This window comes from Medicago truncatula, chromosome 1 (genome assembly GCF_003473485.1).
Source record: "Medicago truncatula cultivar Jemalong A17 chromosome 1, MtrunA17r5.0-ANR, whole genome shotgun sequence".
Classification (NCBI taxonomy): domain Eukaryota; kingdom Viridiplantae; phylum Streptophyta; class Magnoliopsida; order Fabales; family Fabaceae; genus Medicago; species Medicago truncatula.
This window is the reverse complement of record NC_053042.1, coordinates 49,099,911-49,113,393: the sequence shown is the minus strand read 5'-3', so window position 1 is coordinate 49,113,393 and position 13,483 is coordinate 49,099,911. Positions and strand designations below refer to the sequence as shown.

General features: G+C 31.2%; 1 protein-coding gene across 1 annotated transcript; it reads right to left on the bottom strand.

Moving 5' to 3' along the window:
* Window positions 1-2,138: 2,138 nt before the first annotated feature.
* LOC112416234 (zinc finger CCHC domain-containing protein 9) lies at window positions 2,139-6,126 on the bottom strand. Its single transcript, XM_024769394.2, has 3 exons — window positions 5,487-6,126; window positions 5,292-5,400; window positions 2,139-2,793 (listed from the first exon to the last, which is right to left on the bottom strand). The coding sequence occupies exons 1-3, from the start codon at window positions 5,991-5,993 to the stop codon at window positions 2,621-2,623; spliced, it is 789 nt and encodes a 262-aa protein (XP_024625162.1). The 5' UTR covers window positions 5,994-6,126; the 3' UTR covers window positions 2,139-2,620.
* Window positions 6,127-13,483: the final 7,357 nt, after the last annotated feature.

Here is a 13,483-nt window from a genome sequence, read left to right as displayed (position 1 = left end):
CTTTTATTAAAAATTTATAAACAAGTGATGTGTCTCGTGGGGTCCATTTAAGGAGTCATTGTTAGAGCATCCACAATGGTTAAGACCTGGTATCTAATAGGTAGCCCATTGTGAAAAAAAATTGGGGATCTTAAAAGATCCAATATCTAACTTAAGACCCCCTTTCTTAAATGGATCCACATCACTTTTTATTAAAATAATAATTTTCATGGCTATTAAATAATATTTGTGGGACCCTATTAGACATTTTGTTAGAGGATCTCTATTGAAGTGGTTGAATACCTATTAAATACTATTATTAAAAAATTATTAAAAAATGATGTATCCATGTGGAACCCATTTAAGACTTAAAAGTTGAGGATCTCCATTATGAAGACTCTTAAGGAACTACGACTGTGGAGGCTCTTAGCATGAGAACGGCTGCAAAAGTTGGCCTGTTTAAAATGACATTTTGTTAGGAACTGAGTTTTGTAAACAAACATCAATTAGAGTTCGTCTGCATTTTCATAAAAAATAAAAAATAAAATCTCTTCTAGCATTATTTAGAGAAACTTAACTCTTCAAAAAACTTGAACCCCGTAAAAAACAGATTTTAATAAAATGTACTTTTAAAAATAATAGGGTTAATACTCCCTCTGTCCCAAATTATATGTCATTTTTAAAAAAATATTTGTCCCAAATTGTATGTTACTTTACAATATCAATGAAACATTAATGCTATTTTTCCTATTATATCCTTAATTATTTATTACTCTTTCTTCTTTCAATTCTTTCATTTATCTTTCACATATCATTTATTAAGGATAATTTCTTAAAACAACTCATAACACCTCTTTCCCGTACAATATTAATTACATTTCTTAATATATGTGAAATGCCCAAAACGTCATACAATTTGGGACGGAGGGAGTAGTGTTTTTCACCTCTGTAATATAGGCTATTTCCGGTTTACGCCCCTATAAAATTTTCGATTTGATTTGAATCCTTGTAAAACTTTTTTTTTCTTTGGAAAACACCTCTTCCCCATATGACTGTGCATATTTGCTGACGTATGTGTGGCATGCTGACTGTGCATATATGCTTTTGTGGCGTGCTGACTGTATAATTAATTTTTTTTTTTATTTTTCTAAGGCTACACATGGCATTTGTGACTATTTTAAAAAAAAATTATAATATAAATTCATTTATATTAATTTAGAAATAAAATTAAGTTAAAAATTTTGAAAATAAAAAAATTCAGGATTTTTTTTTTTGTTAACGAAAAATATTTTCCAAATTTTTTATTTAAATTAGAAAATGATTTTATAAAAATCTAGAATAAAATTTTCGAAAAAAAATCTGAAATTTTTCTAAATAAAATATTTTAAAACTGAATTTGTATCCAGATTTTTGAAAATAAAATATTTTCCAGAATTTTTTTTGTAGAAAAAATTTTAAAACTGTTTTTTTTCGGGAAAAAAATATGATTTTTTTTTTTTAAATTTCAAATTTGTTTTTTTTATTTTGAAAATTAAACTCGAGAATCTTTAAAAAAAATTAATTTCGAAAAAAAACCGAATATTTTTTCTGATTTTTTTAATATTTGAATTTTTTTTTCGATTTTTAATTTTTTTGGAAAAAAATCTGAATATTTTTCTGATTTTTTTTTATTTTTGAAAATTTATTTTCAAAAATTTTAAAAAATAAAATCTGATGTAGACAATTAAAAATAAATAAAATTTTTTAAAAAAGCCAAGTCAACGCCACATATGCTCATTTGATGAGTTGGATGGAGGACGGATGTTTTTCGGAAAAAAAAAAATGTTTTACAAGGATGCAAATAAAACCGAAAATTTCATAGGGGCGAAAACTGGAAATGACCTATATTACCGGGGTGAAAAACACTATTAACCCAAAATAATAATAGCAAAATCAAAACAACTTTTACCACACAAAATCATTTAAATAAAAATAATAAAAAATATTTGTGTAACCTAAAACAAACAGGCCTCTATTATTTAATAGAAAAAAATTACAATGCGGTTGTGTTATCATAAACATCTAGATATTACTGTAATCATACATGTATAACTGAGATTTTGTATGTCAAACTATTGTTGACTGTTTATCAAACATCAACCATAGGCAAATGCAAAGTATTGAAAAATAATGGAACATAACTCAACCATATAAATCAAATAAAAGTAGGGCTGGTAAACTAGTAGCTATGCCCATAAAATAGTTACATTTAGTTTCCTTTTGAAAGCACATTAGGATTAATGAATCATCAGCAAGGAAAGATAATTTAGTTTACATCTCAATTCTCCCAAATTTAGAGCCACCTAGGACTTGCAGAAAAAATTGCATTTGATTTCAATCTAGTTGAGATTCATGAGATTGCAATGCATGGCAGGGTCCTAGTGTAGGCTTAAGTACTAGCAGAACAAAGAAAATGAATAATGAAAAACAATGTCCACACAACACATTAAGAGGTAACTACCTAAGTGCATGTCTGAATTCTCAGTGAGTTTGGCAGTATCACACTTGCTGCGAGTTTGACAAAAGCTATACTTTTGGAGCTTCAGCAAAATCGCAATGCCACATTGATTACGTTTAACTCATCGTGATTTCAAACATACGCCTAATCAAAGTTCACGACTTTAGGACCTTTCTTTGGTTTTACATTGCCATCTTCAGACTTTGCAGACTTGTTCTTTTCCTCGCTTTTTACTTCTGTTGTGAAGTCGTCGTCCATATCATCTCCACTCACAAATTTGGTAACCTGACCACTGGGCCTCTCGTCGGTTCTCAATACTGAAAGAAAAAATGGAGTTATCAACCATATTACATCTAATAGAAGCACCTTTTTTCTCAGAGAACAATAAATGCATAGCATTCCAATAGATCAGAAGAAATCACAACTGAATGCAATTAAATTGATGATATACGGAAAAACCTCAGGCCCAGGCAAGAAAGGCCACAGATAACTTCCAAGAAGTTACATTTAAAGTGCATACTTCACTTTGAACATTTGACTTCATTTTGATTTATAACTTCTAATATAAACATTTGTGACTATGAAAAGACTTCAACTCGTGTTTGGCATGGGTTTAAACATTTAATAGTCATTCATATCACTCCCCTTTCTTATAACAAGATCTCTCACATCTCTCTATGGGCGAAATCTCAAACAAGAAATGAAAGTATTGAACAATGATATTGATCATTTCGCATAAGAACAATGCCCACTGCTCAGTCAAACAAATTTGATAAAATAAAATAAAGTGATATCAATATATATTAGATTAAATCAAGAAGGTTGGATAGTCCATGTCCTCATGATTATCAACTTTCAAACATATAACAACCGACAAGTGTTCCCCATAACATGGATTTTAACAATTCTGATATGCAAACTATCAATATATCAACCACCATCAAACTTGCTAATTTCAAACTTCTATAATATAAATAACCATTATCCAGCTAGACTTGCCACTTCATGATATCAAAAATAAAGGACTTAAGAGGAAAACTATCAGTACTTTTGGAGCTGCATGGCTGACAAATTGTAAAATCAAATACCTATTTTCTGAACAGTAAATTGATTCTCATTGCGAAGCGTAAGACACATAATCAATAAAAATATGATATTTTTAAGTAAAAACAAGTGATACAGCAAAAATATAAGCTAATACATATATCATATACAAACCTCAAAATAATTGAAGATTCAATTCAAGTCATAAACCAAATAACAAAGAAAAGTGGTTTGGCTATACAAAGTTGACAAAAAAAAAAAATTAGTTGGTTGACTGGCTACACTAATTCAGGATATAATTCATTACAATAAATCGGGATTCATCATAGCGAATCAGGATTTAAGTTGGGATTCATGTTCAAAATACACACACACAACGACTTGTATCAATTGGGCCGAGTTCTATACCAAGTTGAAATACGACAGGTGTTGTCAATTGTGGATAATGGAAAATAGCGGATTGTTAAAATTCCGTTACAAAGTAAGGCTATAGTGCTGCTATAGCTGCTATCTAGGGTTTAGGGTTTGGCTAAAGTGCATAACGCTGAACCCTAGCGGGATGAGCGCTATTGTGACGACTAAATAAGCATGTACAAAGTAAACATGAATTCCAACAACATATAAATACTCAAAAACCGCAAAGTACACAAAAATAAAGGGGCAATCAAGTTCCAATATTAGACCACTCAGTGTACTCTAAATAGCTTTGTATTTCTCATCAAAATAAGCTCTAAATGTAATCTAAATGACATCCCAACAAAATCAAGTTCTAAATGTAATGAAAATAACATTCCATCAAAATCAAGTTCTAAAAGTACTCAAAATGACATCCCATCAAAAACATAACTCAGAGAAGAACAAAGAAGAATAAAAAGCAGCCACAATCGAACAATAAAACATGTGGGTTCCAATATTAGGCCACTCAAAGTGTGCGGAAGTATCAATATACCCTCAACAAATTAAAACAAAATTTAAAAAGGGTCTTTGAGAATTTCCCCCAAAAAATGCAACAGCGGCCATTAAACCTCTACAGTAACGGGATGGCGCCAGTTTTCAACCACTAATAGCGGACACTATTACCACTTCTCTCGATGATTCGCGGGCCTAAGGCGTGGCAGTGGAGGACGGCACCGCCACGCTACACTGCTATAGCACACTATTGACAACATAGACTGCTATTTGACAATATGTTGTACTAAATAGTGTATAGTGGAATAATAGCGGTTCATCTAAATTACGCTACACTATAGCAGTATAGCGCCGCTAATTAATAATACTGACATGACTGGTATGTATCTTCATAAGATGCAGATACTCATACGTGCAGGTGCAACTGTTCCCATTTATCCTAAGTAGCAAAGGACTGTGAAAACAGTTCGACTCCAATACCAGCAGCCTCTAACTGGCAGTTAGACATTATGACCAGAAACTAATGATCGTAACTGTACAGAGGATCTAACCATAGCACAACAAAACAGAACTAGCATCGACCATTTGTTTATTTAGAGAAGTAAACAACTATATAGCCCTTACACTTCAAATTGAAGGGTGTGTCCGGTGTCCAACATGACACCAATACATGTGGTTACATTTAATCATTTCATTTCTCAAATTATAACCTATATTAATGTGTCACTATGCCGTGTTCGTGTCCGTGCTTCATAGGTAAACAAAAGAAACACACATGCCAAACAGATTAAAAACAACACATCAAAACCACAAATATAAAAGTACAAAGATGCATTCAGCATCTTCTGAAGAAAAAACTTACAGTTATGAACAGGCCCTTTAGGACGACCATCACCAAATCCATTCTGCCCTTTATCAGGACAATCCCTTGCCAAATGTGTGACACCACCACATATTTTACAACAACCACCCTATCATATAAACAACAAATATTATTAACTGAACAAAACTAACATAATTAAATGATAAGTAACATAGTAAGATCCAACCAATATACCTTAGGATAAATGCCATGAGCATTTTTAGGGCAATTTTTACTCAAATGCCCTTGTTCCTTACAAACAAAACACTGAGCAAACATAGTCCCGCCTTCTTGAAGAGGATGAGGACAATTAGCAAGAGAGTGACCATTATCACCACAGTTATAACAATACTTAAAATCCTCTTTAGAACCACCATCAGGACAATTCTGAGCTCGATGACCACGACGCCGACACCGCAAACATATCTTATTCTTTTCCCATTCAGCTTTCTGAGTACAGAATTTAGCGATGTGGTCTAATCCCTTGCAAATGAAACAGCTGTCGCCGGGTTTCATACCGGGAACTCGAAGGGGGCGTTTTCCGGTTCGGGGTTTGGAGTTTGAGTCGGGTTTTTTGCGCTTGAATTTGTTTTTCTTCTTTTTTGATGGGTCGTTTGGTGGAGTTGGGTCGACTTTGGGGAAGAGTTCGGGGTGTTCTTCTTTGTAGCGTTTCTTAGCGAGTCGTTGTCTTTGGCTCACCATTTTTGCTGATTGGTTGCTCTGAAATTAGGTTTCGAAGGGTTTAAGTCTGCAACAGTTCCTTTGCGGCTGCGCTGTGGTGACGAGATGAAACAAATCCAAAAGGGTTTTCTTCCTTTTCTTTTCCCCTGATTTTTTTATTACTAGTTTTCCTTTTATTTTTCTTCTTGTAAAATAGCAAATTTCATTTTTAATCTTGGTAAACAAAAGTGATATTCTATCAAAACAAAGAAACAAAAAAAAATGGTGGTTTTACTTCATGCAAAAATTTAAATTTTTTAATTTTAAACGTGTTTAGAACATTGAAAATTGTTTTTCATAAAAGAAAATGAATTTAAAATTTCATGGCGTATCTAGCAACTTCAACACCAATTTTATGTTGGCACTATTCTAAATGCTTGTAAAGTTTCATTTGTAAATCATGAAAACTTTAAAGCAAGTTTGAGAGGCAAATAAATCATGTTTTCCATATGTTAGTTGTAGCATCATTATTCATTATCTTATGTTAGTTTTTAAATTTATGATCATATATGATATTGTATTGTGATCAACTGCTATTACTTAAGTTTGTTTTTGTAAAAAAGAAAAAGTAATGTACCAAGAAAAGAAAAGGTTCATATTTTAATAATCTCGGCATATTTATAAGCAAACAACAACTTTTTATGTTTATTGAGTAGATAATGTACCTAAATTGTTGTTCTATGAATCTAAGAAGATTTTTTTGCTTAAAAATATGATTAGATGGAGAACTTTTAAAAATCAATTTCGTGTAGTGTTTTAAACATTTCTACAAAAAAATATTGAAAAATTTAAAAATTAAAAGGTAATTAAATAAATTTAAATTTAGCAAAAACTAAAACTGCGTGTTATAAGATTTTATCGGGACCCTTTTTTCTAAAGAACCAAAAACTTGATAACTTTTTTTATTCTTACGATAGTCTTTTAAATGATAACAATGGTCTTTTTTTATTTTCGTTTAATTAATAGGAAATTAAACTATCTAATTAAACTCAAGTGCTTGATGAGATTCAATCAAAGTATCATTTTAAAAAATTGAGTTCAAATAATAGGAAGAATAATTTATGGTCGAGCTTTATTTACCTTATACTTGAATTATAAATTACTTAGTCAAATCATAAGATTTATCACATCGAGGTCCTCGCGATTCTCGAAAAATGTCAACAGCAACAACAAACTAATAATTCAACATCAATTAAATACCAAGACACCACATCTTTATCGAAAATCTTAAGGTATTGGGTATATGCATCACATATCTTGTATATCATAATCTATCTCATAATGGATGTGAAAGCAATCACGCATGCATGAATTTAACAATCTCTTTCTTAAGTGCACGTTTTCCGCATCATATACTTGTATTATCGTTACGACCAACAAAACACACCTTTTGGCAACATCTTTAAGAAAGTTTTTTTATAAAAGGATTCAATTAGGGATGACAATGGAGCGGTGTGGGGACGAGTTTTACTTTCCCCATCCCTATACTCATATACTTACCCGTCACCCTACCCATACTCAGCTGGGATGAGAAATCGAATCACATCCCCGTCCCTGACGAAATCGAATCACTTCAAATCACTTGCTCAATGTTGTAAAGCATTATCCAACAAAGAGATGATGACGATCAGTGATTATGGCGAAGGAGAAGAGAGAGGTCGAGAGTGTGAGATACATAAGGAGAAAAGAGAAAATTACGATAAGTGAGTGTCATCTGAAAGATTGAAACTGCGATTGTGTGAGTGAAATGATTTAGGGGTTTATGTTTCTATTTATATAAAAAGGGGTAATAACGTGATTTTACATATTCATGATGGGTTTGGGGTGAGGACCTATATCCCCTTTACCCGTCCTGACCTGTGTTTTAAAATTGAGGAAAATCCAAACTCATACTCAAACTCAGTCAAAGTGAGAAAAAACCGTAAAATTGAGTTTCGCTCGGATGGATACCCACATATATGAATTTTGTTACCTATATCCAATACATCATGATCCAACTCCCACATCCACCAATAAGCAAGACACGATACTATATTAGTTTTCGAGGAGTCCATGTGAGCTTTAAGAGTACAAACGGGTCAATTATCTTTGACTAACAACAAATTCCTAAACTTGCTTGAGTTTGAAGTGGTCCAACGTGGTTTGCCCAATTTTTTTTATGATGTTTTGTTTTTATGGTTAATATGTCTTTACCCCCTGTAATTTGGACGAGTTCCGATTTACCCCCTGTAAAAAAATTTGTTTAGATTCCAACCTTGACAAATGAAGATTCTCCAAAAAACACCCATGGCCCCCATCTGACTCCAGATGCTGATGTGGCACGTCATTGTGTAATTAATTTTTTTTTTTTTTTTAAACCTGTGTGTAATGGCTTTACACATCATTAAAAATCTTAAAAAATTAATAAAAATGGATTAAAAAAATCTGGAAAATTGAAAATATTCTTAAAAAAATGAAAAAATTTTGGAAAAATTCATATTTTTTTCGAAAGTAAGAAGCTTTATTTTATAAAAAATAAAAAATTCTGTAACTTAAAAAAATTTCAAAATTTTCTTTCGAAATTATAAAGTTCGTTTCTTTAATTTTTATACAAAAAATAAAAATATTTTTCAAGAATTTAGATAATATTTTTTGAAAACTTAAAAAAATAGATAATCTTTTTCCACAATATTTTCAAATAAAATAAAATTCTGGAATATGTCTATATATATATATATATATATATATATATATATATATATATATATATATATATTTTAAGTTTTCCATACTTTATTTCATTTTTTAAAATTTTTCAGAATTTTTTTAATTTTGAAAAAAAAAATCTGATTTTTTTCTATTTTTTAAAATTTCCAAAAAATCTGAATGTCTTTTCTGATTTTTTTATATTTTTGAAAAATAAAATCCGATTATTTTTTTTTTCTGATTTTTAAAATTTTTGAAAATTAATTTCATTTTTTTTATCTTTTTTAAAAATAATTTTAAATGAAAAATTAAATTAATTTTTTAAACCATTACACACATGTCAGGTTTAAAAAAAAAACAATTAAATTAATTACGCAGTGACGTGCCACGTCAGCATATGGAATGTGTCTAATGGGGTTAGGGGTGTTTTGTGGAGAATCTTCATTTTTCAAGGTTGGAATCTAAACAATTTTTTTTAAAGGGGTGTAAACCGGAACTCGTCCCAATTACAGGGGGTAAAGACATATTAACCCTTGTTTTTATTATGAGAATCAATTTTGGCTCTATAATCAATTCTAAGTATTTAGATTGACATAAAAGGGGAAAAAGATGCAAAATAGTGATTTCAGGTAAAAAAAAAAAAAAAAAAACTTCAAAACTATCTATCCTCGATGAGTGAAAGAAAAGGAATTTCTCTCACAAAAACTAGGGCTGTTTTTATTTTTTATTTTTTACATAGATCTCCATTATTTGTTTCTCAACAATGATCTTGTGATAATAACTAATAAGATGTAACTAAATGCAAATGTAAGCTTGTTAGGAAATTTGAAATGCCTCATTATGTATGATATACTTGGAAATCCCATGCCGCAAGATCGCTTGTTATTCAAGTATGGCATACTTTTTGTTTGTTTAGAATATACATGGATATTAGACACGTAATGATAAGTTAATATGTATCCATAAGTCCTAGTTTAATTGGCAAAAATACCGAAATTTTTAAGCCGGATGCTATGACAGGGGTTCGAACCCCGATACCTCCATTTATGTGTGTGGGTTTACAATGGTTTGTCATTTCGTCTATCTAAAAAAAAAAAATTAATTGTTATGTCACTTAGTTGTTGACGAGAAAGTGCACCTATAGATTCAGACATTCATCTATCAGTCATTGCATTCGCATTGCTTAGCAAATGTCATTATAAAAATATCAATCAATATTAATCATAACAATGAAGGCCTAAACAAAGCAACATAAAGAAAGCCATGAAGTACACCAATTCGTTTTATAATGATTATTATTTTATAGTTGGACATTGGATCCATAAGGAAAAGAGTGAAAGATGATGATAACTTTGTCATGAAGGGTTTTTGTGATCAATACCTCTGCTCTTAATATCACTATTGGAATATGACTGTTTTGCTTCCATACTTGTCCATTGAAGAAGGAACCTACACGTTTTCCTGGGTTTCTTTCTTTATGGGTTCCACCATCAATCTTTGGCTGGAGTAAAAGAAAAGTTTGCACACCACGGTGGAATATTGAGTGCACTAACTGCCATTTTGATGATAGGGACTAAAATCAAAGGGAAACACAGGGACATTATTATAAATTAAAGTATATATGTCCATATGTATGTGGTTCATTTTAGGCACCAATTACTTGCGTGCTATGTAATCCAAAATTTAATCTCAGGGATACTAGGAAACATGAAAGTACAAAATTTAGTTGAAAAGATTCGTCAATATTGTAATTTACAATATGGACATATAAGAGTATCTTTGAGCCAGTTGCTCATTATTCTTGCTTGCTTTCCATTTGAATCAGAGAATAGAGAAGTATGATATTTTTTTTTTTTATTTTTAAAAAAGAAGTATGATATTTTATGCACTTACTCTTTATTGTATCATGTTCTCATCGTTTGATATAAAACTAGAGAAAATAGGCATTCTAATTTCTAACACATTTCTCAGTATATTTATCTTCTTATAATATAGTAATCGTAGTTGACAAATATTAGAACAAAAAATAAAAAAAATAAACAAAGATGTCTAAAACAATATCCATGCAAATGAAAACCAAAATTTAAGACTCTTCGCGGTATTATTTGTCAAAAAAAAAAGACTCTTCGCGGTATTAGGCTTCTTATCCGAAAAATATAACAATTTTCAAATAATTAATTTCTCCCACCAACCAACACTTTCAAATTGATCTCTAACCTAACCTAACCTAATAATGCTTGTACTTGCTAAAAGATTCATAAACTATCCTGTGTCCAACTATTTAGTTCTTCCATTAATTGACCTAATGTCTATTACGATATTGTCTAAACTATGAACATATATATCAATATAATCCCTGAATAAAACAATAAGAATTTAGTTCCTCAATGTTAAGAGCAACATCTTACAAGTTACAACTAAACTGAATTAACCAGAAATGATAAAAACAGATCTAACCACCACATGAAAGCAAGTCATGCTTTTGCTAGAAGCCTAGTAGAATAGAAGAAGTGCAGCTTTGATCACATGACATGATCCATCCCGCAATCACGTGCAGCTAGCTTTTCACGTGCTGCGTGGTCCAAAGGCAAGAAAAAAACCCACTTGTTCATAAATTTCACATGCATTCACCTCCTATCCCAAGAGTATATTTTTTCTCCATGAATTATCTAGATTATTGAATTATGTGTTTATCATAATAAATAAAAAAAATGTTTTTAAAATTCTCTTTTTGATATATTTATGCAAACTCGAAAATTTACCTACATGACCTTCGTTGTGTAAGGTCCAAATACACAACGATCCGATTACATAGATGTCCAAAACAACAACCTTGAACCCTCACTATCTTAGAACGCCTTACCAGCCCCCTATGAAGCTTGCCATTTTGTAACACATCAACGGCTAACTATAGTAGTGGTCGTGGTCATCGAACATTGATCAATGTCATCTGTAATAGATACTCCATCACTCGTCAATAGCTCCATATCAAGATGTCCGTGGGAAAATGTTAACAAGTGTTCTAAGGACACTTTTTAAGAAGTTCAAAGAAAAAAAATTTATCTTAAAATCCATGTATTCAACACATTGAAACTTTACAAAGCAACTTTTCATAAATTAAATTTGTAAATTATTTTCCTTTTTTAATCCTCAACGATTGTTCTTTTCTATAAAATATTTTCTTTACCACAAACGCAACATACAAGACCTCTACCCAACTTATTTGAGTGTTAAATTGTTTGCATTTACCACCACCAACATCAATCTCAACAACAACGGTTCTATCACAATCAACTAATCTCGATCACATAAGAATTGTTGGATTATATTTATATTTTGACAAAGTCAAATTTTAAATTTATCAAAAAAAGTGTAATTAACATAAAAAAAATAGCACGTTTTCCTCACTTGCTAACAACGAGCGTCACCGTTTTTTTCATCCAAAAGTTAAAGTGCGTCAGACCGCACTTCCTCCTAAGACCATTTACAATGGTTGAAAATTTTCAATAACCCTCAACACCCACTTTTTCAATTCCCAACACTCCACATAATTTTCTCTCTCTTAATTCAACACTCATTCAATTTTTACCTCTCCAATGGATTTTTCATTCAACACTCTACCCCACCACCTTTTATTTCTTATTCTTATTTAATTTTATAATTGTGTTTTTATAATTATATAAAATTACAATTATCAATTATAATTAAATTAAAATAAAGATACACTTAACATTTTTTTTTTTTGTAAAAACAAAATTTATTTAAATAATTTATTTTTATTTTCTTAACTTAAAATGCAATAGAACAAACTAAGCACGCGACACACAAATAACTTAAAATGCAAGACAACAAACAAGCACATAACACACAAGTAATTTATTTAGTACGATACAAATAATCTTCAATCACAAAACATTCCAAACTTTGTCCATATGTGGTTCACTAGATCTGCTTGCAATTCGTGATGAACATTTGGATCACGCAATTCGGATCTAGCACGCACATGATTTGCAAAAGTGGGTAATCAAAAGAATTTTGGGTGTTGAATTGATTATTATTGGGATCCATTTCACTAAACAAAGACTAAAACTTCAAAAGAAATGCTAATAATAAGATTTAGAGAGTGAAAAATTTGGTTTTTTTTTTTCTGTGTCCAAATCAAACGATCCAAATTATTTGGTTTTTTTTGTAGAGTCCAAATTTTGGTAAAAAAAATAAAATAAAATTATTTGCAATGAAATAATTGAGTCCAAATTATTAAGAAGAAAAAAATCCAAGCAGCCAATCCTGAAGCAACACGTGTCCCTTTATTATCCACAAAATATTATCTCTCCGCGTCCAACATCCGTCCACGCGCCCTGTCGGCGCATGCAGCACACACACCAAAAAGAACCAACAGAAACGCGCTGCGTGGCATACCGTGGCAGACTTTCAACTTGTTGAATTGGTTCATCATCTCTTTCATCCACATCATCTTCAATAACCCTTCTCCAATGGTTCAATAAATTGAAAATGACTTTCAATAACCCCATTGGGGGTGGTCTAACGCATTAACGGCTGGACGAAGCCTCACGAAATCGAAACCGTCCACGTGTCCATTTTATATACCACGAACAACTAAGCAAGACTACACAGAATCATAACCTCCTTATCAAATTCAAAATTTTCCTTCCCTTTTCAAAATTCCCACTTAAATCTAACAGCACCGTCTATTCCTCCGTTAACAACACAATTTCCAAGTAACGCCGTTACATACCCGTTACATCCCGCTATAAAATCACTTTCTT